The sequence below is a fragment of the Petaurus breviceps genome, unplaced genomic scaffold (genome assembly GCF_028583685.1).
Source record: "Petaurus breviceps papuanus isolate PSGF00001 unplaced genomic scaffold, PetGlider_PUasm1.0 86316, whole genome shotgun sequence".
Classification (NCBI taxonomy): domain Eukaryota; kingdom Metazoa; phylum Chordata; class Mammalia; order Diprotodontia; family Petauridae; genus Petaurus; species Petaurus breviceps.
This window is the reverse complement of record NW_027186754.1, coordinates 5,826-31,069: the sequence shown is the minus strand read 5'-3', so window position 1 is coordinate 31,069 and position 25,244 is coordinate 5,826. Positions and strand designations below refer to the sequence as shown.

General features: G+C 60.6%; 1 protein-coding gene across 1 annotated transcript; it reads left to right on the top strand.

Annotated features, from left to right (window-relative positions):
* Nucleotides 1-968: 968 nt before the first annotated feature.
* PWWP2B (PWWP domain containing 2B) lies at nucleotides 969-19,001 on the top strand. The gene is made up of 3 exons (XM_069107143.1): nucleotides 969-1,295; nucleotides 12,561-14,211; nucleotides 18,358-19,001. The coding sequence occupies exons 1-2, from the start codon at nucleotides 1,153-1,155 to the stop codon at nucleotides 14,191-14,193; spliced, it is 1,776 nt and encodes a 591-aa protein (XP_068963244.1). The 5' UTR covers nucleotides 969-1,152; the 3' UTR covers nucleotides 14,194-14,211; nucleotides 18,358-19,001.
* The last annotated feature ends 6,243 nt before the right edge of the window (nucleotides 19,002-25,244 follow it).

Genomic DNA, 25,244 nt, shown 5'->3' with positions numbered 1-25,244 from the left:
GGAGGGGGGCAGAAAGGAAGGGTGATGCCCCCCTCCGGTCCCGGGAGCCCCGGCGCACCCCGGGAAGGGTGTCCCGAAGCCCCGCGAGGGCGAGGCTGCCCGGGCCCAGCGCCAGGGCGGGGATATTTGCCTCGTGAGGGAGCGGCGGCCGCTGCCCCGACCTTGGCCCTCGCGGCGGGGGGGGGGGTGCTTGGGAGGGCCGGCGCCAGGACGCCCTGGCTGCATGGCGGGGCCGGGCTGGGCGCCCCCCCCCCCCCCCCGGCCCTAGACGGTGGGCCCTCGTCTGCGTCCTCGGGGAGCCCTCCGTAGGGCCTGGCCTGGGGGGCCGACGGCCTTCCCGAGCGCGCCCGGCTTTCGGGGGGCCCTGGCTGGAGTGATGGGAGCGGGGGCGGGCTTCGGGGGGGTCGGTGCCGGGGACCTCTCGGGGGCCCTAGCGCAGCGCTGCCTCCGCCCCCGTTCCCATCCCCCCACCCCGGTGCTGCTGGGGGAGGGGCCCGGCGGGAGGAGGGGCCGAGGAGCTGCGGCTGCTGCGCGCTGGGGGCGGAGAGGCTCGGGGCGCCGCGCTGCGGCCCCACCCCCCCCACACCCTCGGTGGGCTGCTGCCGGAGCCGGGGCCCCCCAGTAACCTGGCCGTGAGCCCGGGTGGTGGCGGTGGTCCCGTGAGACTCGCAGGTGGCCCTGCTCGGTCCTTTCTTCCCGATTAAGCCGGAGGGTCCCCGCCCCCAGCACCGGGGCCCTGCCTCCCCCTCCTCTCTCCCCTCCTCCCCGCCCCCCCCAGTCCTGGGGCGCCCCCCCCCCCCGGTCTTGGCCCCCCCCCCCCCCCCCCCCCGGGCCCCCCCCCCCCCCCCCCGGGCCCCCCCCCCCCCCCCCAGTCCTGGGGCGCCCCGTCGGCCCGGCATGGGCGGGGGCGGGGGGGCGCGGCTGGCGCGCCTCCTCCCTTCCCGAGCCTGACCCGGGGCCAATTGTTGCAGAATTCGATCGTGGAACGTTCCCGGGAGCGGAGCATTGTGACGTCAGCGCCCCCAGCCCTCGCCGGGTCCGGCCGGCCGACGGGGAGCCATGGCGTCAGCGCGCCGGCCCCCGCTCTAGCTGAGCCGGCCGAGCGCGGCGGCGGCGGCTTCGCAGGCGCCCAGGGCAGCCCGGCGGGCCGGCATGGAGCCGGGCGCCCCGGAGCTGCGGGTCGGCTGCCGGCTGCCGGTGCGGGTGGAGCAGATCGTGAACGTGGACACTCTGGTGGTCACCCTGAGCTGCGGCGAGCGCAGCTTCACGGGCATCCTGCTGGACTGCACCAAAAAGTAAGGAGGGGGCCGCTCCCGGGCCGGCCGGGCCCCCGCGAGTTTCTCCAGGCCCGGCCTTGGCGGAGCCGGGCGGGGTGGGGGCCGCGAGGGGGGAGGGGCGGCGCCGGGCGGCTGCCGGGCCGCGGGTCAGGTGGAGGAGAGGGGAGGGGAGGGGAGCGGAGCGGAGCGAGTGGAGTGGAGTGGGCCCGGGGGCAGCTGGGCGGGGGCCAGGTGTGAGGACCTCCCCCCAGCTGGGGCCCGGCTCCTGCCGCTTTCGATTTCTCTGTAAGCAGCCGGTTTTAAAGGGAAACTGGGCCGGGGTGCCGGGCCATCGGTGACCTCCCCTCCAGCTGGCAGCCTGGCGGGCAGGCTGGGCACTCGGTGCCCGGGGATCCAGAGGGCCTGTGCTGGAAATCTCCAGGACTGCCCTTGGGCCGAGGCGCCAGGCCAGGGGCACCCCTGGGCCTCCTGCTTTCAGGGGGCCTGCCAAGGTGGGCTCTGGTCCCGAGGGGCCTTATGGCTCTGCTACCCGCAGTCACCACCCCAGGTCGCTGCTGGCTCCTGGAGCCCAGGCCCGGGGCTGATTCAGGCAGTTTTCTTTGTTCCCAAGCCCTCCTAGCAGAAGGGGAGGCTGTTGGGAAAAAACCCACGTATGTAGTCTTGTGTTGGAAAAGCAGAGGTCCCCCCAAAGCCGTGACACCCCCCCCCCCCCAGCAGCTGAGGCCCTGCCTTCCCAGGCCTGGACTCCTGTAGTCGCAGGGCAGGGGGCCGGGCTTCTTATGGAGCTGCCCAGGGGTCTGGCCCAGGGTCCACCTGCCTGCAGGCCCTGGGCCAGGGGGCCCCAGATGGCTGCTGGACTGGTGGGCTCCTGCACGTGCCTGTGACCCAGCCCTGCTCTCATTCGCTAGGACAGGTCCTGGTCTCTGTCTTCCAGTGCCCCATCGATGATTGGGCATTAATCAGACGGGGCTTCTGGCCTGGCTTTCTCCGGCCATCATTTGGAAACTACCCAGTCCCAGGTGCCTTGTAGAAGACAAGGCCTGCACTTTTTCCTTCTTCCTCAAACGCCCAGATCTGGCTGAGGGGGAAGCCATGATCCTGACAGTTCCCCTGCTGACGTTCTTTCCTAATTGGCTGGGCTGAAAAGCATTAAGACTCCAGGCCCAGGAGGTAACATGGCCTCCGTCCCTGAAATGGGGGTTTGAACTCAATTTGGCAATGCCTTCTGGGAAGCTGCTGGTCCTGAGTTCAGGAGCAGGCTGGGTGGACAGGAGGGGCCAAGAGGCCACAGGAGCTGGGGAGGTGCCCCCTTCTTCCACTGGGGGCCTGGGACCTGAAGACCCTCGGATGGGCAATGTCTCCTGGGGAGCCAAAGCTATCCCCTCCATTGCCAGTCCCCCCCCTCCATTTCCTTCTTTGGAGTGGTGGGGGGGAGGGAGAGGGCGGTGCTACTCTGCAGCTTACAGAAAGGGAGCCAGCATTGTGTGCCCTCCCTGGGGCCGAGGGCAGCATGGCAGGGCCTATCCCCTCTGCCCCTGCAGTGAAGGGCAGACTGGTAAACTGAGGGCTGGGGGTGTGGCCCTCTGCCGGCAGTGAAAGGCCAGGTCCAGTTTCTGTGCCTCCATTTACCTCTTCTAATTCATGGTGTGAGGCCACTTGCCCAGGCACCCAGGCTAGGTCAGTGTTTGGGGCATTCCTGCCTCCTGGGGTCATGCTCTATGTGTGTGGGGGGCACCCCAGGGTCATGCTGTGTGTGGCTCAGGGACCCCCCTCTGGGGGCATGTTCCATGCCCAGCACTTTCTCTTCCTCTTGCCCACCAGGGGCTGACCTCCCTGCCATTCTCATCCTTGATGTCTCCTCTCAGACCTGCATGCTTGCAGTTCTTTGAGTTGACCCAGTTAAGTCTAGTCGGGGTCATTAAGAAGATCTGGACTGACTGGAATCTGGCCTCAGAAAGGGGAGGTTGGCATCCCCCTGGCCAAACAGCTGGGACCTTCGTCCCTAAGAGTGGGCCAGGCGTCAGGAGGGCTGGAGATTCGTGGGCTGCTGGAGGGTCTCGAAGGAAGGGAAGCTTGGGTTGGGGTAGGCCTGGCATCCCCAGGTCTGTCCCTGAAGAGAGTGTGGCTTAGGCTGCCCACTGGCCAGAGAGGAGGAGCCCACAGCCGGCTGGGTCTCATGTCCCCCAGGCTGTTCTTGGAAGCCGTGAGGCCGTGGTACCCCCTCCCCAAGTCAGGTTCAGCTTGGGCCCCCCGTGTTTGCAGCCCATGCCCTCCCTTGCCCCCAGAATGAGGGTCTGGTCTGCTCTCGGGCAGAGTGGCCTGCCCCAGAAGAAAGTTCTTAGACTCTCTTGGCCCGAGGCCTCTGCCCTGGGCCTGTGAGACACGGAAGAAGCACCCACAGTGGGCAGCATGAGTCATGTGCCGGCTCCCCGCTCAGGCCTCCCTCTCCTGACAGTCCCCTGCCCACCTTCTATCTGGGGTACAGAAGAGGGAGAGTGTTTCCCCTGCCCTGGCCTCGGCTGCTGGAGCCTGCAGGACTGCCCTGCTGCCAGCTGTGCACATGTGTGTGTGAGTCTGCTGGGGAGGGGGATCTATGTTAACCACCGGGGACAGAGGGGGACCTGACGCTTGGGATTTGCCCCCAGCCATGCCGGTGGTCTCGTATTCAGAGTAGGGCAAGGGATTCTTGGCCAACTGGAGAAGGAGATAGACCAGACAGAGGCAAGGAGGCCAGTGAGGAGGCTTTAGCAGCCATGAGCCCGGGAGAGGGGTTCAGAAAGCTTGGGCCAAGATGGTGGCTGACCGAGTGACCAGAGGGTCCTGTGGCAGAGGGACCTCACCAGGAAGTAACAGGGATGTTTGAAGCAGGGAGCCGGGCCTTGTCCCCTAGGCAGAGTGGACCCAGGAGGCAGAGGCCAGCGGGGGCTGTCGGCTAGGCACAGGCAGGATCCAGATGGCCATGGGGTGGGAAGGAGAGCCCAGGGAGGCCTTGGCCCTCGCCCCAGCCTAGAAGGCCAGGTGACCCCAGAGGTCTGTCTTCCTTCAGGGGGAAGAGGGAGCTGAGACTAACAGGGCTAGCAGGGGGCCAGCAGTGTGTGAAGGAGCCACCTAGGGGAGGGGTCTGGAGGGGTGCAGTCAGAGGTCAGGCCTTGCCCCTTCATGCCCCAAGAGGCATGAGGGGACAGAAGCAAAAGGCTTCCTGTTTTCTGTCTTGTTCTAATAAGCCTGGCCTGGGTCTGTGAGCTCCGAGAGACCTGCCCTGGCTGGTCCTTTCCCCAAGTCACCCGCTCTGGCTAGTGTTTAGAGATTGAGCCCTCTAGCCTGAATCGAGGAGCGAGGCCCTGTCCATAGGAGACACCTCTAACTTCTAGGTGTCATCTTGGCCTGTAGCTTGGGCCAGGCCCCTGATTGACTGGGAGGCCCCTCCCTTCAATGTTGTCCTGTCTTCTTCTGGGCTTCTCCAATCTTTCTGGGAAGTTGCCTGCCTTCAGCGGGGCTATATGGGCCTGCACCTGGGGCTCTGAGCGATCCTCTGAGCCCATGGGCCCCCCCTGGGGCTCGGAGAGACCCTCAGGGCCGGTGGGTGAGCTTTTCTCTTATGCTTGGAGGTTTCGTTCCAGGGCTTGTTCTCGAGGCCTGTCGGGTCATCTTTGGGGAGCAGCTTTGGTCATTGGGCATTTCCAGCCATGTGCTGAGCACCAGTTGCTGTTCTAGCCTCCAAATCTTTGTGCCAGTTACCTTCATATCTTCAGTCGCAGGCCTTTTTCCCAGGTGTCTGACTTTGTCCCTGTCTGCTGCTTCCCTTCTCTTGCTGGCTGCACTTACTTTGTGCGGAATGGAAATTCTCCACTTTATCTTTTATTATCTGGAGCCTTTGCCCCCCAGCCATAGGCGGGATGGGCTCCCTGGGCCAGGCATGGGGGCTAGGCCTGGCTAAGCCTCAGGGCAGGCAGTGGGGAGGGGTCTGGAGTCCCAGGACAGTCTGACCTTGGGATAGTCACTCCCTGCCCCACTGCAAAGTAGAAGGTCCAGGAGAAGTAGAATCATGAAATTGAAGCTTTGCTTGGGGGTGACTCCTGGGGGAATGGTCAGTCCCTGTCAAAGTGGCCACCTGGGCTTGCATCCCTCAGACCCTCATCTGTGCAATGGGCCTAATTTTACTCACCTCGGGTTTGGAGCAGGGAGGTCTCTGGAGAGTTTCACTGACTTGAAAGGAGCATGTTAACACCTGCTTTGATGGTAGGGGGCACTTTGCCAAGCCATCCTTGGGGGTCCTAGTGGGGCACGGAGCAGCCACCCCAGATAGTGCCCCGCTGGCTGGCCTCCCTGCTCCTCTTGCCTCAGGCTCCAAGGTGTCCCAGAAGCCCCCTGGCCCCTTTACTGGCAGCCAAGGGGAAGCCTCATGTCCAGAGCTCTCAGAGTCAGTCTGGCCTGGACCTCACACCTTGTGGAGGCTTCTGGGTCCTGACCGTCAGCAGGCTATCTCAGTATCCTTTGGTTACCTGCGTGGCCTGGGCCTTCTTCTGAATTGGGCCAAGATGGATCCCTGTGGTCCTCCAGGAGAAACTTTATCTTCCATGCAGATAGCCCGTTGGTTCTTGGCTCTGGGCGAGCATCCCTCACTCCTGCTTAGGGGACTCTTCCCCCCCTCCCCCCAATAACAGCGTTCTAGAACAAGGCAGTCCCTGGACTCCCCTTCTAAGGCAAGGAGAAAGCTGACTTTGGTTCCCAGAGCATGACTTTTTGGTTACACAGGTTGAGGGGGAGGGGAGCCCCGCTTTTTTGGCCAAGCCTGGATGTGAATTCATCTTCACCAGCAGCTGACAGTGTGGGTGTGTGATCCAAGGCCCTGTGACCATAATGGGTAGGGGGGTGGTGGCAGCCTGCCATCCCTCGTCCCCCTTCCCTACTGTAAAGGAAAGAGGCAGGGCACAGGTTTTACAGATTGGGCCAGGCCTGGGCCTGGGGTCCAAGCCTCCGTGTGCCTGGAGCTGGTCTGGGATTCTGTAAATGGCCCTTGGAGGGCTGGACCACACTTAGGTAGCAGTGAGAATGTCAGTGCCAAGAAGGGCCTTGGAGGTTGGCAGCTGGGTGGGAGGGGGGCTCCCAGTCAGGAATTGTTGGGCAGGGCCGGGGGGTCTGGTGATGCAGGTCAGGGCATAAGTGGGCTCCATATTGAGGGGGCTGAATAAAGGCATCTGTGAGCCAGCCTGCAAAAAGGTGGCCATGAGGGGCCTTGGGGGGTGCAGGTGGCCTCATGGTGAGCAGAAATGGCCGGGGACTCACTGAAGAGCCCAAGGAACCCCACCTGGGTAGTTTTATGGGGCTCTCGAATTTCTCTGCTTTTATCAACCAGGTGAGGAGTGTATATGCATACAGCAGCTTCTCTGGGGCCCCAGAAAGCAACCCCACTGGGCCCTGAGGAGAAGAGGTTGGATAGGCTGGACAGCTCCCTCCCTGCTGCCTCCGAGGCTGTGGGCCCTGGTGTGGCATGGCCTGGGCCCCCTGTTTGAAGAAAAGGGCTTTTCTGGCTGTGCTGCAGGGTCTCTATTTCCTGGGAACCTCAGGCTGGTGGGTTCCTGTGCTCAGTAGTTTGGGGTGCCTCTCCAAAGCCTGGCACAGCTATAGTGCCCCCAGGCTAGGGGCACCAGGGAACACCAACCTGACCCTGTCAGGTCCCACGTTGATGTGCTGGGGAAAGGTCTTTGAGGGGCCCCGCTCTGCCTGCCAGAGGAGGTCCTGGCCTTTGGAGGGTTTTTTGTTGGGAGTTTCTGGGTTTCTTCTCCACTCACCTGGGAGCCCCTGTGGGCTGCCCTGCTGGGGTCTGGTTCCTGGCTCTGGAGATAATGCTTCAGGGACATCTTCCTCCAAGTCTGGGACCGTGTTTGTGGTCAGTCTTCTTGTGTTTGCTTCTGGTTTGGCTCTTCTGCTGTGGATGGGACTGGGCTTGGTCAGGGCCGGTAACTCCCGCTATGACGAATGCCAGAGCTTGGGAGGGCCGGGCCTCCTTCCCAAGAGCCAGGCCGCTCGTGGGCTGCCACAGGCCTTGGCAATGGGCTTGGCCTCGGCTGCTTCTTCCGGAAGATCGGGGGGATTCCTCTCAGGCCTGAGTGATTGTACAGAGGGAAGCGTTGGGCAAACGGGAAAGGGGAATTAAAGCCCAGCAGGGCTGGAGGCTCCCTTGGCGACTCGCCTGGAAGGATGGTTTGTGTCTACTTTCTGCTGAGAGTAACTGAGACTGCAGAGACCTCCAGGTGTCCTTGTTGGAGACCCAGAGTCAGCCCTGGACTTCTTGAAACCAGTGTGGCGCCCGATGACCCTCGGCCGCAGACGTGACTTCTCTTGGCCCTGGTCGGAAGGTGAGGCCGCTGCCAAACTCGGAGGCTGAACGAGCTCCTCGGAGGATGACACTGGGTGCAACCTTCGGGCCATTTCATCCTGATTCCCTTATTTTCCAGATGCAAGTTGAGGGAGAGCCAGTAGCCAAGTGAGGTGGCATTTGTCTGGGCCTTCTTCTGCCGCCTGAGGCTCCCGCGGGGGGCAGGGTTGGGACCAGACTCAGCTCATCTGGCATGGTGTTTCCCTATCTAGATCCCCTTCTGTACCGTCCTGCTAAGAGTCTTTTGGCCGAGGCTTCCAGGGACGGGAGGCTCATTACCTCCCACGGTGGCGCCTTCCGCTCCAGTGTGGAACCAAGCTTGGGTTTCCTTTGACTTGGCCCTGCTCTTTGGTGCCATGCATCCTCCCCAGGAGGCCTTTGAAGGCCTGAAGGCATCCCTGGGTCTTCTCTCGGTAGAGAAGTCATGGCTCCTGCAGCGGATACGGTACAGGGCAGCTCCTTGCTGGCCACTGGTGTCTTTGCCGACAGCATTCTTCAACTCTCAGAGCTGAGCGCAGCCTTTTAGAAGTGCCCATGCCGGGCATAAGGCTCATGCTCACTGCAGCCTGGGGTGGGACCTTTAGGTTTCTGCCTGGCCTGAAGATGTTTCCCCTCCCCCCTTCCCCGCATTGAGCAAGAAAAAGCTCCCTAAGTGACCCCTGGTGGCTCCAGGAGGTCCCCTGCTAGGGAGGAGGGGGTGCGCTCCTTGGCTGATCTGGACCCCAGGCACATCTGCATGCAGCTTCAAGTCTCTCTTGAGCCCTGTGGCCTCTGGTGTGTGGGACTTCTCTGTCCTCTTTTTGTGAAGCTTGCTCATCCCCCAGACCCTGGCCTTTGAGGAATCCCTCAGCATTTGCTGACCAGTGGGCTTGCTGGTCACTTCAACCATTTTCTTCAGTACCCTGGGATGGGGTGGCGGGGGGAGTCATCTCCAGGGCCCTGGAGACAGGGGGCAGTCATCCCTACGGCCCTGGGGATAGGGGGCAGTCATCCCTGCAGCCCTTGGGCCAGAGGGCGGTTATCCCTATGGCCCTGGGGACAGGGGGCAGTCATCCCTACAGCCCTGGGGACAGGGAGCAGTCATCCCTGCAGCCCTTGGGCCAGAGGAAACAGGACTGGTCTGAAGGTGGTGAGCCCTCTTAAGGCAAAGTGGCCCCATGATAAAAGCCAGGCTGTCTAGTCCTGCTCTCTGCTATCACCTCTTGGTCACTGGCCTCTCTGTGCCCCTTGGCCCGCCTCATCTTCCTGGTCAGTTGTCTGCCTGAAGTCTGAACTCCTCAGGCAGCTCCTGGGGCTTTTGATAAAATTCCAAATGGGATAATTTGGGACGTGTCATCGTGTCATGCCCCACTGTGCTCTGACGCAGCTGGGCCCCATCCAGTAAGAAGGGACTGGAGGGACCCCCAGACCAGAGAAGGTCCTCAAGGCCATGTCTCAGACGAGACTTGGGGAACCGTCTGTCGGGTCTTCACTGGCAGGGGCCTTTTGTCTGTGTGTGCCCTGGGCTGAGTGCAGGGCTTGGCATCTAGTTGGCATTTAATAGATGCCTGCGGATCCTCGGACAGCACTATCCCATGCAGGAGGAAGGAGGCACATCTTCCACTGGGCCCCAGAACTCAGGGCTGGGGGCAATGGGGAAGTTTCCAGAGGCCAGTTGCGACTTCCCTCAAACAGTCATTGGCTCCCTTGGGGGTATTCCTTGGCTCGTGTAGCAGCAAGCACCCAGCATACCCAGGATGGCTGCTGGCACAGGTTCTCTGATCTGCTTTTCTAAAGGAAAGCAACTCAAAAGGGGTTAACAATCTCACTTTAATCAAACACATATATCATTCACTTAGTTTAGGGGGAAAAGTCAGCACCCAGAATGTGAGAAAATACAAACAGAAATTACAAGCAGACAAAAAATACAGAGAGAATAACAGTTCAGCAGACTATTACATCCATTCATCGTCAGTCACCAGAGAGAGAAGCACCAGAATCTGGGTTTTCAAAGCCGGGGGGCTCAGCGGCTGCCCAGAGGCTCATCTGGCCAAATCACACAACTCGTCCCAAAGTGAGCCCCACAGCAAAACCTCACCTCGGGTACATACACCCTTCTTCTGGGTCAGAGGACATCACCACCTTTGTCACCCACTGCCTAATTACAAAGTAACAGAAGTGTGCCTTCCTGAAAAACAAGCCTCCCCTAAGCAAATATATGTGCTTATTGGGCTCCAGGTGAGGCCCATTAAGGGGCAGGGAAGAGCTTCAAATGCCCTTACCTATAACATAGCTGGGGGGATGGATTGGAGGACTTCGTGGGACCATCCTGTCCCCCTGGGGCCAGCTGGCCAGCCAGGGCCCTGGAGGTGTGCCTCCCTCCAAACCAGCAGACCATCTCAACTCCCACTGATCTCTGGGGAAAGAAAGGCAGCTCCTGCCCTCAAGGAACTTACCAGTGCAGGGTAGAGGCTTTGTCCTGTGGGAGCTGAGACAGAGAAGGGGAGAGGGCAGTTCCAGAAAGGACAATGGCCTGAGAATGCCCAGAACTGAGAGATGGAGGGTCTTGTTCCGCTGGAGATTACTGGATGATGTGGTTGGACCTGGACTTGTGGGGAAACTACTTTGGTGGCAGGCAGACCCACTCCCTGCCTGTTGCAGGGGTCCTGGTGTGAGGTCGTGAGGAGGATTGCAACCAGGGTGGGGCAGGAAAGGTGAGCATAATGTCCTTCCAGGACAGGTTGGGAGGCAGACCTTTCACCTGGGAAGTCCACTTGCTACAGACTTCTAGGCCTGTTAGAGTTTAAATGACTTTTTTTTTTAAGCAATTGGGGTTAAGTAACTTGCTCAAGGTGACACGGCCAGTTATTTCTGGGTGTGGTGCTAAGTGTCTGAGCCCGGATTTGATCCCCAGGTCATCCCGATGCTGGAGCCGGTGCTCTTACTCACTGTGCCACCTGGCTGCCCCTTTATTTTTAATTTTAAAATAATATTTCATTTTTTCCAATTACATTAAAAATAATTTTAATGTTTTTTTTTTTAAGTTTTGAGCTCCAAATTCTATTCCTCTTTTAATAGATGTTAGTAGCATCACACCACTGTCCCAAGCACCTTGGCCACAAGAGAGAAGGGTGTGTCCCTGCCCTCCAGGAGCTTCTCCCCTACAGATGGTGGAGGGAATCTTTGTTGGTGCTGTGGCGGGTTTAATTTGATAATCAGGCTGTGAGACGGCTGTTGTAGGTGGTTAGATGGGTAGAGAGGCAAGGGACATGGTCCATGTAGTGATCTCAGATGATTCTCCAGTTCAGAACGGTCTGGCCTCAGAACTGTGGTTCCAGAGACAAGGACTTGTCACTTTAGCCAATACATTGGGGCAAATAGGTGCTACCAGTTGTGTTTAGGGTGAATCAGGACCATCCCCTGACATTTGAACTCTGCATGTATAGCCCCAAGAACCACAGGGAAACACAAAGCTCCGAGTTTCTCCTCTGGACCCTGGGGCTGGGGGTCGTGCTGTACTGCAGACTTGGCTAGCGCCTTTGCCCCCAGTTTTCATGGAGCCGCTGTATTTTAGCTAATTCTACAGCACTATGAACCACTCCTCATTTTCCCACCACAGGATAGATGTTATGATTTTCCTTTTCTTGGCAGTTACAAATTCAATGGCTGTGAATGTTTGTACAGGTGAAATCCAGCTCCCACCCTGTTCACACATCTTCAGCTAGTAGTCAGCCCGTCAGTGGGTGGGTCAAGGAATGGGATGTGCAATGGCGTGCTGACTGTGCCAAGTTTATGCCAGGCTGCAATCCCACCAACAATGTATGAGTGTTCATTTCCCTGCAGTCTTGCCAGGGCTGTGAATTATAAAGAGCAGCCTTTCCTTCAGTTGTTCCATTTTGAGGTCATCTTGGCTTAGATTTGTTAGGGTTTTGAGCTGTTTCTGGGTGGGACAGCTAGGTATGGGTCCTCCGACTCCCAACAAGACACCAACATCAAACTCTGATACATCACCCTTGCCCCAGCTTTGGCATTTTGATGGGTGCTGGGAGGAGGAAGGGAATGAGTGTTCTCTGACACCTGTTATGTGCAGGACCTTGTGCAAAGTGCATTACAATTATCTCATTGGATCCTCATGACAACCCTGGGAGTTAGGTGCTGCTGTGACCCCCATTTAACCCTTGGGGAAACCGAGGCAGGCAGTGTTTCAGTGCCGTATCCAGGGTCACCTGGGTAGTCGGTGTCTGAGGCTGAATTTGGACTCCAGGCCTGTGCTGGGAACATTGCACATGTGAGTTGGCAGGGAGCCTGGCCCACTGCCCTGGCTCGGACTTGGCCACCCATGTCTCCCCCCAAGCCTCCTGGATCGCCAGCTCTGACATGGCCCTTTGGCGGCCTCCTGCCTACCGTCATACTTTCTTGGGTCAGTGACCCTGCCTTGTTTTTTACGTAGAGCCTCCAGGGGCTCCCTTTGGGGCCTGGTGCCAAGAGGAGGTGGGATGGTCAGGGCTTGGGTGTCTCCTGAGGACAGGAGAGGATGGAGGGTCCGGAGAAGTGCGTGTGAGTGTGTGGACCCAGGAAGGCCACAGTTGAAGCCAGCGGAGATGTGGCTGGTCAGTGGGGTTCAGAAGCCATGGAGCAAGTTGGGTGGGCATTGGACTGTGCTGCTGGGGGGCTCCTGGAAGGCTGGCTGCCTCTGTGTTGGCACGGCGTGGTGAGCCTCCTCCCAGTCTGGTCCAGTGGTCAGAGGCCTCTGGGCCCCTGAGGGCCAGCCAAGGCCCAGGAGGGACCAGGACCGTCCCCATCCCAAGTCCAGCCTAGGCCTGGCTCCCCCTGCTCCAGCCTGAGGGATGGGGCCTCGCGGGAGGGAGGGAGCGCCCCACCCCAGCAGCTTCTGATGGCCTGTCCCTGTGTCTTCGCTCCTGCAGGTCCGGGCTCTTTGGCCTTCCCTTGTCTTTGCCGAAGCGAGATGCCCCCCAGTCAGATAGCTGCTCGCGCTGGGACCCACATGAAGAAAAAGGAGATGCCCCGGCCCCTGAGACCGTCGTCCAGCCTCCACCTCCAGAAAAGCCCCCAGGACCGGCCGAGGGCCCGGATGCCGCCCCACCCCTGGTGCCCCCCTTACCTGCTGGGAGCGCCCCTCCTTTCCCTCCCTACTTTGAAGGCGCCCCCTTTCCCCACCCGCTTTGGCTCAGGCACACATACAACCAGTGGGTTCCCCAGCCGCCCCCACGGACGATCAAACGCACCAAGAGGCGGCTGTCTCGCAACCGCGACCCTGGGCGCCTGATCATGAGCACCATCCGGCTACGGCCCAGGCGGGTGCTTTGTGAGAAGTGCAAGAACACCCTGAACCCCGAGGAGAGCTCGAGCAGCCAGCCCAGCTCCAAGCCACGGCGGCGGCTGAGCGCGCCAGACAAGGAGCCCAAGAAGCCCGAGGAGTTAGACTGCGAGATGCGCCGTGGCAAGCGGGAAAAGAGTGCGGGAGAGCTGGTGCCCCGCAGCCCTGTCATCAAGATCTCTTACAGCACGCCACAGGGCAAGGGCGAGGTCGTGAAGATCCCCTCCCGCGTGCATGGCTCACTCAAGCCCTTCTGTCCCCAGCAGGGCCTGCAGAATGGTGGCCAGGACCAAGAGGCACGAGATGTGGGCTCTGCGGACAGGCTGGCCAGCAGCGGCCAGCCCGCATCTATCCCCAAGCTGAAGCTGACCCGGCCCGTGTCTTCGGGGGATGCGCCCCCTCCCAAGATCCGCCTGAAGCCCCACCGTCTCCCCCGGGCTGGCGGGGGCCCCAGTGGCGGCCAGAGCGTGTCTATCTACAAGGCAGAGCTGATCGATGAGCTTGGTGACCTTCAGGGCAGCCGTGAGTCCCACCCGTCGTCCGCCTTTTACACGGATGAGTCCTCACGGAGGAGGCGGCGGCGGCGGCTCGCGGAGCTGTCCTCTGGAAGCTCAGGGGAAGAGGATGACTTTGGCGGGTTCTCTGAGGCCAAGGATGGGCACGACAACCTGGCTTTTCTCATGAATTACAAGAGGAAGGCCGACTCGTCCAGCCTGTCCGTGTGCAGCAACGACAGCCTGGATGAGTCCAGCTCGGATGCCGCGTCCCCTGACGGCTGTGACTTCCTGCCTGGGGATGATGCTTCCGTGTCGTCCTCGTCCCGAGAGGAGCGCAAGACAGTGCCCCCGCTGACAGTGCGGCTGCATACACAGAGCGTGGCCCGCTGCGTGACCGAGGATGGCCGGACAGTGGCCGTGGGCGACATCGTGTGGGGCAAGATCCCCGGCTGCCCATGGTGGCCAGCCCGCGTGCTGGACCTCAGCCTGAGCCAGAAGGACGACGGCGCGCCCTCCTGGAGGGAGGCGCGCGTCTCCTGGTTCGGCTCACCCACCACCTCCTCCCTGTCCATCTCCAAACTCTCCCCCTTCTCCGAATTTTTCAAACTGAGATTTAACCGTAAGAAGAAAGGTGTGTATCGGAAAGCTATTACGGAAGCCGCCAAGGCGGCCGAGCACCTGAGCCCAGAAATCCGGGAGCTCTTAAGCCAGTTTGAAACGTAACTTTGGCACGAGGATCAGGTGAGTGTGTGTGGGATCCCGGGCAGGGTTCTGGGCCCCTGTGAGGGGGATGGAGTGCGGAGAGCTGGTGCTTTCGGCTTGGGCTGACCCAGGCCAGAGATGAGGTCTTACCCCTGGAGAGCCGGAAGGGTCTTCTTAGGAGTCTGGCTGGCTGTGCTGGCTTTTCTGGTTTAGGAAGCTTGGATCCCAGGGGGGTCTCTGTTCCAGAAAACCCCTGGGGAATTGGGGAGGGGCTTCAGAGCAGTAAATCATTTAGAGAGAGGGGCCTGCTTGTGGCTTCCTCTCTGCTGATCCTTCCAGTGTCCCATGGGTCTGAGTTCGACTTTGGGGGAGCCTATGGTAGAGAGGGGGCCCTTTGGGAGTCTGGGGCTCTGTCCCCAGCTCAGGGCCTTGACCCTCTCACTTCCAAGTAGAGGGAGTGGTCCAATGAGGGAGTAGTCCCTGGCCTCTACCCTTTGTCCTTGACCTGCTGGCATACCTCCCTGTGTGTTGGGAATGGAGGCCAGTAGTGGACAAAGATGTCCCCCTCCCCACGAATGCAGAGCATCTGGGCTTAAAGCTCGGCCCTGCGTCTCACTGCTGGTGTGACCTTGGTTGGGCAGGTCACTTCACAGGTGTGGGCATGCCTCAGTTTCCTTACCTGTCAAATGAGGGTGTCCGACTAGATGGTCCACTGTAGGTTTCGGGCCTTTGGTCACTGTTGAGTCTGCATTTATTAAGCGCCTGTTAATGGTGCCAGGGACCAGCACAGTGGGGAGGGTCTCCTGGAGATGGCAGCAGGGCATGGGCTGTCCTGCCGGACGAACGGCCAGTTTGGCCAGACTGCGGCCCATGCTGGACGTTAGGCTTGGGTGCTGCTGAGCGGCTTCGGAAGCCGGAGTGGTTCCTGTGGTGCCCGGGGGGGGGGTCAGAGGGACTGGCGTGGGAAAAGTGACCCCCTGGCAGTCTCCTTGACAGCGGTGTGGAGGCCAGAGTAGAAGGGCCAAGAAGCCTTTGCAGTCTCCCCGGCATGGTGGGGGGCCAGTGTGAGAGGAGAGGGTCTTTGCGTGGCACTGAGATGGGTCTGGGGGGGCCCGGGCAGGTTAGGGGCAGTGTCCAGAGGGCAGCTGGATGTGTGACAGGTGTGGACGTCGGCAGAATGAAGGTCCTTGTCAGAAAATTGACCCCAGGATCGAGTTCCTGAAAAATCAGTTTGGCAGGAAGTGAAGCTGTGCCTGCCTGGCCCTTTGGGGGCTCAGGGGTCCTGGCACTGCCATGCTCAGGAGCCCAGACCTCCCCCAGATGTCCACATGGGGCCCCCTGGGTCTCAGGACATCTGGTGTTTGCCTCCTCTGTACTGGTTCTTCCAGACATCCTCTCTTCTTGGGGGGGGGGGGGGGGGGGGGGGCGGCTGCAGACTGAATGAGTCCCTTCGGTCCCCTCCCCACCAGTGGCAAATCACTGGAGCCCCGGTGCTCTGACCAGCCTCCCCAGGGGGCCTGCCAGCTGTGAAGAGGCTGAGCTTTTTCTCCATCTCCATCTCTAACTGATCCAGCCTGAGAACTGCCCAGTGCCCTTAAAGGTCAGCTAGTAGATGAGGTGCCCCACCGGTCCCTGGGCCCTCGCGTGATTAAGGGCTGCCCCTTCCTGTCTCTGTCCCTGTGGATTCCCGAGCCGAGGGGCAGAGTGGACTGTCTAGGAGCCCGGCTGAGGACCAGGCCCAGGAGGACCTTGGCAGCCTCCCAGATGGCCTCCTCCATCCCCCTCCAAGAGCCTTGGGGATGGCCAGGACACCAAGGGGCCCGTGGGGGTGTAGGGACTGACCATGGGTGGCTCTAGCCTGGCTTGGGTTGAATGTTTCTGGGTCAGCGAAGGATGCTGTTGGGGGTGCCTGACCTCCCTGGCCCCTTAGCCCTCCCATCCTGGGCATGTCTGCAGGGGAGCTGGGCATTTGTATAGGAGAGGCCAGGAGTGAGGGGAAGACTTTGTAGGGCATGGTTCCCCCTTCCCAGCCTTGCCTTCTCACTGCACCCCCACAGGGCCAGCCTTCATAAATGGCCTCACGGATGGCAGAGGTGGATGCCTTGGGCCCAATCCCTGGTCACAGACTTCTGTGGGGGGACACTTGTGCCCCGCTCCCTAGAGAATGGGGGGTAGAGCTGGAGGGACAGAAGCGTGCCCCACTGAGCACCCTGATGTCCTCGCAGAAGGGCATCCTGAGGCCCGAGAGAAGGGTCAGACAGCTGGAGCCTGGGCCCCGAGGCCACAGGCATTTCTGAGTGTAGACAGTGAGGGAAGAAGTTGGGCAGCAGGACAGGCAGAACTTTGGGAGGTTTCCCCAGGCTATGAAAGGTGGGTGGGGGCGGGGGCCTTCCCCAGGAGTGGGCAGGCCCAGGATTCCACCCTCCTCAGCCCCTCCTTTGTCTTTGGGGATACCATGTGCATGGTGAATAAATGGGGGTCTGCCCATGGGCCGGGGGCGCGTCCCCTTCCTGCCAAGGAAGTCTGGCGTCTGCCCATTTGGGTACATTGCGATGCCGCCATGGGGATGTTGGGCTTTCCTGGTAGGGAGAGGAAGTGAGTGTCATTGAGCAGTTCTGGAGGGGGCCAGGCTCTGGGCATGGCACTTTAGCGGGCAACATGGGGGGACACTGTGGCAGGGAGACCGCAGGGTACAATGGGAGTAGGGGAGGCTGGATCAGGGTGTACACATAGAAAAGGCTGGTAGTGTAGAAGTGATCCTGGGCAGCCGGTGGGGTGGGGGGGGGCACCTGATGGTGGTGCTGGGAGGAGGGCACAAGAGTGGGGCCAGCTGGTGGGGTGGGGCGCAGGAGTAACTGGTCAGAGGATTCATCAGGGGTGACACACATAGGGATGGAGAAGGGGCTGGAGCAGGCCTGGTCAATGGAGGCCCAGGAGGAGGCAGAAGGGAGTGCCTGGGGAGTGACCAGCGGTGGGGCCCCCAAGGGCCAAGGGGAACTTGTCTTGAGTCCCTGGAAGGTCTGTCCTCCTGACGGGCGCCATGTGGCCAGGACTTCATGTTCTCCAAGGTGGGGGGCCTAGGCAGGTGCAGAGAGCCCCCCGCCTGCCCTTTTTACAGACTAGGGAACCAAGGCCAGGATGAGGGAAGGGAAGGCCCTGGGTGGTAGGTATTCAGACGTGTCCGACTCTGTGGCCTCGACACTGGAGGGGTTTGCCATTCACTTCTGCAGCCCATTTCACAGATGAGAAGACTTGCCCAGGGTGAAGCCAGAAGGAACTTGAACTCAGGTCTTCCCGACTCCTGGCCCACCTCCCTGCATTGTGGCACCCCCATAACGTAGTCAGAACTTGAACCCAGGTCCAGGTTCTTTCCCTGAGGATGGTGGGCCAGTTTTTCATGACCTTGGGGACCCAGGTGGTCTGTTTTATTCCAGCCTAGACGGGCATGAGTGAGCGTACCAGCCGCAGCCCCCCCAGGACAAGGGGTAGTTGGTGTCTGGGGCTGGGCCAGGGGCTTTCCGCCAAGATTCTCCCTTTGCCACGAGCTTTGATCCCTCCAAGTCCTGGCCTCACGCTGTGCTGAGGGTGCGCTGGGCCATCCGTGGGGGCAGCGGGCAGCCTTGTGTGGCAGCCTTGCGTTCTGGTCACTCACCTCCTCATCCACTGTCCAGTTCTGCTGAACAACCACAGCTTCTCGCAGCTTGGGCCCCCAATGGCCCACCACGCCAAACCTGCATGAAGCACTTGGCATATAGCCGGTGCTCCATAAGTGCTCGGTGCCGTTTGTCTGTTATCATGAGCACAGCACTAATTCAGATACTGTTAAGGAAGTGGGGGACCCAGCCCCACCCAAAGAGAAGGGAGGGAGTGCATGGGGAAGCAGGGGTGCATTCCTGACTCAGGCCCCCGGCCCAGGAGCCGAGCCAGTTGGGTCTGGACAGGGCGAGTCCCCGATCCAGGGTGGGCAAGGGAGGGTGGCTGCACACATGTGAGTGCTTGTCACCCGGCCATGCCCACGTGCTTGGGGGGTAGCCACACATGGGGTGGGGGGGCTTGTCACCCGGCTGTGCCCATGCACTTGGAGGGGTGGTTCAGATGGGGGAGGGCTTGATGCCTGGCTGTGCCCACGTGCTTGACAAGGGCAGGGGGCCAGTTTGACTTCCCCCCCTTTCCCTTCTCCCCCAGGTAACTGAAGATGGGCACCCAGCTGTTTGACGACTCCTGCCAGCATCCTGCCACGCTCCCCACAACAGCCTCGAGGATGCCCCTGCCCGGGTGGGCATTGGGGTGGGCTTATGTCTGACTGCAGGAAAGGGAAGTGAGTGAGCCCCTGGCCTGGCCCAGGGCAGATGGTGTGGAGAGGGCCGCCCCTCAGGAGGGCTGCACTCACCCGCTCTGAATGTATTTATTCTTCCTGATTCAAAATACCGAGTTAGCTTAGATCCACCGGCCCAAGGGGAGCCGCCTGGACATGTTGCTGCTGCTTTGAAGAGGACGCACCTCCCCCTTCCCCAGTTTGCGGCCCCTCCCCCTGGCACCCCCTTCCTGCCCGGGGAGTGGAGGCCAGAGCCCCCTGCACTGCTGCTGCCCGCCCGCCCGCCCGCATGATCTGGTCTTCCACTCCAGCCCCTGCCCATCGGGGCCTCCTCCATGCCGGGCACCCAGACCCACCTGGCGCTCCGTGGTGTCGCGGTGGCCGAGGAAAGAGAACGGCCGTGGGGTCTGGGGGTTTGGGGTTGTTTCTTCCTTTTGTCACTTTAAAGACCAAAAATGTGTGCTTGGAGCCAGGCGACTCTCACTGGTTTAAATGTACAAAAATCCCAAATAAATCTGTGTGTGTCAGTCGCAGCCCGTGGCTCTGGGCTCCCGTGTCTTGGGGGGGCAGTGGTGAGACCCAGGCCCAAGCCTGGCTTCCTGTGTTAGCTCGAGAGCCACCAGAGGCCTCCAGGGAGGATAGAGCACGATGGGGCACCCCTGGGCCCCCAGAGCTTTGAGCTTCCCCTCTTAGGCCTTGGATTTGAGTCCTGGAGGGGCAACCTCTAACCCCTGGGGCTGGGGCAGTGTGTGGTCCAACAAACATCATGTTAGGGGGACACGGAGAGAAAAGCAAGGGCCTACCTTACGGGGACAATAGCAGTTAGCTAATGTCTGGGGAAACAGGGAGAACTTTGGGAGTGGGGATACTGGAGCTCCCAGGTGGGGGCCAAGGAAATACCTGGTCAGGTCGTGGTTTGTTTTTATTTTCATAAGGATGGGAAAGAAGCATGTGTGTTTGTGGGTCCTGGGATCAGGAGAGCCTGAAGGGGGGAGGGGAGGAATCTGAGCGGCCAGGCAGTGGGGAGCCCCCTTAACCAGTGTCCTGCCTGGCAGGGCAGCCAGGGAGGGGTCCAGGGTCAGGATCTGTGTGTGTGTGTGTGTGCGCGCACAGAGGGAGCCATGGTGGAGAGATCAGAGCATAAGGTTTTGGGGGTGTGGGGTTTGTGGGCTTGGGCAAGTCTGGCCATCTCTGCTATGGTGGAGGAGGCTGAAGGGGCAGGGGGGCAGGTCTGTGGCAGGACCATCCAAGTCAGGCCCCTGGCCTGGAGAGGAGGGCTGAGCCAGGAGCTGACCTGGGAAAGGAGGGTGAATAGGGGGCTGCAGAGGTGGGGCGAGGCTGGCCTGTTCTGGGAGACTGACCAAGGGGTAGTGTCTACACTCATCCTTCCCTGCCCAGGAAAGCTGCGGGGCTGGCTTTGGAAGGGAGCCCTGCTGAGTCCAGATGGGGTGACCTAGGGGGGAGAGAGGCAGGGAAGGTCAGGGGTCTCCCTCTGGAGGCCAGAGCTCAGTCCCTGTTTGGGCAGGAGCCTTGGAGGTGCTGAGAGACCCCAGGCAAGAAAGAGCTTTACTTTAGACCTCTGTGCTGTGGTTAATCACAACAGGCTCTCAAGGGGCCCCCAAAAGGTCTTAGAAAGGGGTCTTAACTTCAAGCCTGAGGGGTCCATTTAGTGGCGAGGTCCCCGTAGTGGCAGGGTCCCCATAGTAGAGAAGTCCCTGTAGTAGCGGCCCTTGGGGGTCCTTGTTCCCGTGGGCGTAGCTGGAGCACGTGGTTCACTCACTCCAGACAGGAGCCACCCCCCCCCCGCCCCCAATTCGGGGCAGATCCTGGAAGGCCGCAGGTTGGCTTGCACCTTCTCGTGCCTCTGCATGGCCAGTGCCAGTGATCCTCCAGGCCCTGCCTCCTGTTTCCTTTGGGCAGTCATGTCCCAGAGGTGCCACAGGGCTGCTCCTTTCAGCCTGGACACTAGAGGCTTGCTGGGGACGGGATGCTGCAGAGCAGCTTAATCCTGCCTCCGCGCACAGCCCAGGGCCATCCAGCACCTGTTTTCTTTCGGGTCCCTGGTGGTGCTCTCTTGGATGGGCTTAGGGAGATGGAGCGGTCGAGGGCTGGCCCCAGAGGCCAGACCTTCCCTGCTTCTAGAGTCAGGTGCCTCCAGCCACAGCTGGGGCTGCGTCCTGCCCTCGGGGAGCTTGGTTCTCCTGGAGAAGCTGCCTTTGAGCTCTGGCTCCGGGTTCCTGTTTGCAGCGCAGACTGCCAGCTTCCAGCCTGCGGTGCCCGGCCCACCCTCCGGCCTACCTTCTGGCCCACCTGGGATGCTCCCCTCCCCACACTGGCCTTCCTTCCGACGGTTTTCAAAGGAGAAAAGCTGATTCAGAGGAATCTGGGCTGTCCATGACCTCAGGGAACAACAGTGTGAGTCCTCAGAGGAGCGAGCAGCTGCAAGGCTGGGCCGGTCCTGGGGCGGGTGAAGATGGCAGTGGGAGCCTGAGCTCGCGGCGGGCTGAGAGGTCTGGCCGCGCAGGGAAGTCTGCCCTTTGCACCAGCCCTGCATGCAGAGAGCCAGCGGGACGAGGCTCCTGGCCGCTCTGCTCGTGGCGGCCCTCCAGGAAGGGGATGCACCAGGCTGGGAAGACCGAGGGTCTCCATCCATGGACAACTTCAAGGTGAAAGGGGATCCCCCGCACCTGCCCCAGAAAGGGAAGGAACGGGAACAGGCATTGAGAAGGGAGCCGCTGCGGTTGGGGTGGGTGTGACCGTGGCTATGTGTGTGGCTTTGCATGGGGAGTGTGTGATTCTGTGCATGGCCGTGTCTTCGAGGGATCCCTGGAGAATGTGGGGTGGGGGTGAGAAGGCCTGGCCCAGAGCCACCATTGAGGGCTTCCCCTCAACCTCCCAGAAGATGCCTCTCCACCGGGTGAGCTCTGATGGCAGGGCTGTATGTGTGTGTTGGGGAGTTGGGGAGGGGACAGAATTCGAACCCAGGTCCCTGAACTCTGAGCCCTCTGGCCCTCCCATCACAGCATGCCCTATGAGCCTTGTGCTTTCTCAGACTCCAGGTGGGCGGGGACTATGGCTGGGGGCTCTTTTGCATAGAAGAGCTAATGTTCATTACGTTTTCTAAAAATGGATTGAAATTCTTCTGTGGGAACGATCCAGGGCTGGACCTGGAGTTAGAAGATTCGAGTGTGAATCCTGACCATGCCTCTTCCTAGCAGTGTGACCTTGGGCATGTTGCTTCCCCCTGGCCTCAGTTTCCTCCGCTGTAAAATGAGCTGGAGTCCGAAGGCCCCTGGACCCCTTGCCTGAGGCTTGTTTCGAGGGCTCTGGTAACTTGGCGAAGAAGACTTCTGACTTCTTGAAGCTGCCCGTCTCTCCCAGGGGGCCCCCAGCAGACTCCCCCGCCTGTGGGCCCTCCCCAGAGTCAGCCAGAGTCCAGTAGGGGTGCAAGTCCCAAGCCCCCAGCTCCGAGGTGGCCCCCCCTGACGCTGGGAGCCTCTTCGGAGCATGGCGGCTCCTGTGGTCAGGGGGCCCAGGGCACACTGGCCAGTCAGAGCACGCTCCCAGGGACCTGCCTCAGGAGAGCTTGGATGGGGAAGGGGCCCTTGATCTGCAGCGAGAGGGAGCTGCTGATGGATGCCTCAGACTGCCATGGCAGGTTGCCTGCTTTCATTAAAAATTGTCTTAATATCATCTGACTCTGCCCTTCTCTGGGAAAGGCCCCCCTCTCCATCCCTGCCCCTTTCCCCTGTCCCCCCCGGCCCCCCTCCCCTCCCCCCCCCCCCCCCGCCCTGCTGCCCCCCCCCCCCACCCCCCCCAGCCCGCCCCCGGTGTCCATCCCTGCCCACCCCCCCTCCTCCCCTGAGGCCAGCCAGCACACACATTAATCATCAGCTGTAATGAATGGTCTCTCCTTCCCACTCCAGACCCCAAGGATTCCCTATGATTGGCTGCTGCTCATGGCCCAGGGCTAAGCGTGCTTCTGAGCCCCCCAGACTGGCCTGCAAGGCCTGACTCTAAATGCTGACCATGACAGGGCATGTTTGCCCTGGGAGGGATGCTGGGCTTTCAGTGGCCCCCCCTGGAGCAGGATCCAGGAATGGGGGAGAGGAGCGAGTCTATTTGGCCCTTCTCAGAGGTTCCATCTCCCAGAGTTCCAGACAGATAAAGGGACAAAGATGGGCCATCCTCAGAGGCTGCCCAGGTGCTGGACATCAGGATGAAGGACCAGAGAGGAGGGGGCTAGCCCCCCCCCCCCCAACCACAGCAGGGGGAGTGCCACTAAAGAAAGGACTGGACTGGCCTGGACGGAACCAGACTGGACTTGGAGGCAGAAGACTTGTGTTCAAATCCCAACTTACTGGCCTTGGGATATCAGGCAAGCTGATTCTCTCTGGAGCCTCAGTTTCCCCATCTGAAAAATGAGTAGGATACCTACCATCCAGGGCCAGTAGGAGGAAACTTTAACTGCTTAAACCCCCTGGGTGTGGTCCCTGCTGCTCTCCTCCAGAGCCTGGCCCAGGCCCCTCTAGGGCCCATGCTGGGGTGGGGAGGGTCTGGAGCAATTCCTGCTTGTTTAGGCATAAGGCCTTTGGAGTCACCAGGGATTTGGAAGAAATCTTCTGGGCAAAAGAAAATTGTCTGATTCTGGCCAAACCTGTTCAGGCTGTGGTTACCAGGCTCCCAAGGAAGCTGGTCTCCTCCTCCCTCCCCTCCTCCCCCTTCCTCTCCTCTCCTTCCTCTGTTCTCCCCCTCTTCCTCTCTTCTCTCCTCCCCTTCCCTCTCCCGCTCCTCTCCCTCCTCCCTTGTCTTCCTCCTCCCCTCTTCCTCTCCTCCTCCTCCCTGTTCCCTTCCCCTTCCTCCTCTCTTCTTCCTCCTCCCTAGCCTCCTCTCCCTCCTCCTTTCCCTCCCCTCCTCCCCCTTCCTCTCCTCTCCTTCCCTCCCTCTCTTCCTCCTCTTCCTTCCTCCCTTCTCCCCCTCCTCCTCCTACCTCCCCCTCCTCCTTCTCTCTTCCTCCTCCCTAGCCTCCTCTCCCTCCTCCCCCTCTTCTCTTCCTCTCCTCTTCCCTGTTCTCCTCCCCCTCCTCCTCTCTTCTCTCCTCCCCCCTCCCCCTCCTCCTCTTCCTCCCCCCTTCCCCTCCTCCTCGTCACTCCCTCTGTTTGTTTTTCCTGTGTCCACTGGGCCCATTTGGCTTGAACACAAAGAGCCTGTGGCTTGTCTCTGGCTCTGGGCCCAGAGGAGGGCTGGGCAGCTTGGGGGGAGGGTGGTTATGTGCCTACCACAGTGGAGGGGGAGGGGGGATCTGCTTTTCTCTCCCAGCACAGTCAGCCCCCGAGCGGGGCTAGGCTATGGGCTCTGTCCTGGAGGAGTCCCCCTTCCGCCAGACCCTAAGCGGGGCGATGCAGAAGAGAGGTGGGGTAGGGAGGAGCCTGGCAGCTGGGCTGGGAGGAGTTGGAAGGCAGGCCAGGGGAGTGACAGCCCTGACCCTGTTGGCTCTGGCCTGGGGATGGAGTGGAGGAATTCCAGGTAGGTCCAGCCCCAAGCCCCCAGGCTTATGAGGACACCTGTCGGTCCTCCTGGAAGACTAGGAAGGCTGGTCTTGGAGGCTCAGACTCAGCCTCCAGCCCCAGACCAGTCAGCTCTGCTAAGAAACTCCCCTCCTCCAGTGTCCCGAGTCCAGCTGTCCGATGAAGGGGGAACGGAACCCTGCAACCTGGGTCCTACCAGCGTCCTGCTGGCACGGACAAGCCTGCGAGGGCCTGGAGGCCACCAAGGAGTTTTCGGACACATTGCATAGAACAATGCCCCATTTCTACAGAGGGTCTCCAGGAAAGGAGGCTGAGGCCGGAATGAACCAGTGTGAAAGCTCTGGGTGTCCCTTGGGTCTGCTAGAACCTGTTTCCCTTGGTTCTTTCTCAGAAATCAGACCCCACTGACCCCTGCCTTTCCATCCAGGAGTGGGGACCTCTTCAGGGGCTGCCTTCTCTGGCAGGCCTCTTTCTGTGTGGGAGCTTGAGGAAATCCAATAGGGGCAGGCACTGAGTGTTCTCAGGACAGCATGCCCCTGGGACCCATGCTGGCTGAAGGCACCCAGGCAGCAAGACCAGGGCAGACACAACGTGGTGGGGGGGCAGGGGAGTGAAGTCCACCTAGGCCCATCACTACTGCTTAAGGAAAGGAGGGGAAGGAGCAAAGATACTGAGCTCTTTCTGTGTGTCCAGGAGCTGTCCACTCATGGACATGGAGTGGGTCATGAGGCAGAGGGGAATTTCAGAACAACACAGCGAGACTGGTCGGCCCCGATGCATGGGTGTCCGTGACACCTAGGGCAGGTCTTCTCCTAGGGCACAAGTGATGTAAGAGCCTGGCACCAAGCAGCAGAAGCCAGAGGGTCCTGCGGGCAGCTGGGCAGCGCGGCTCCCAGGGAGGGCAGGACAGGTGCTCCGAGCCCCCATTCTTTAAAGTAGGCAGAGCCCTTCCTGGGAGTTGAGGGGCTGGAGCTCCGTCCTCTTGGGAGGGGGCCCTGTTGGCCTCTCACACAGCTTGAGTCTGGGGCAGTTGTTTTAGGTTGAAGTGCTGATGACTGCTGTCCCCTAATGAGGACAGAAGGCCTGGATTCCATCCCCACAACTTAGGGCCCTCCCCCAGGTGCTTTCACCTTGAACACTTAATGAGTAACAGACAAGTTCACAGATCCCAATCAATAACAATAGTCATCAGAGAAAATACAGGTAGGGATACATGGCAGATGGTACAG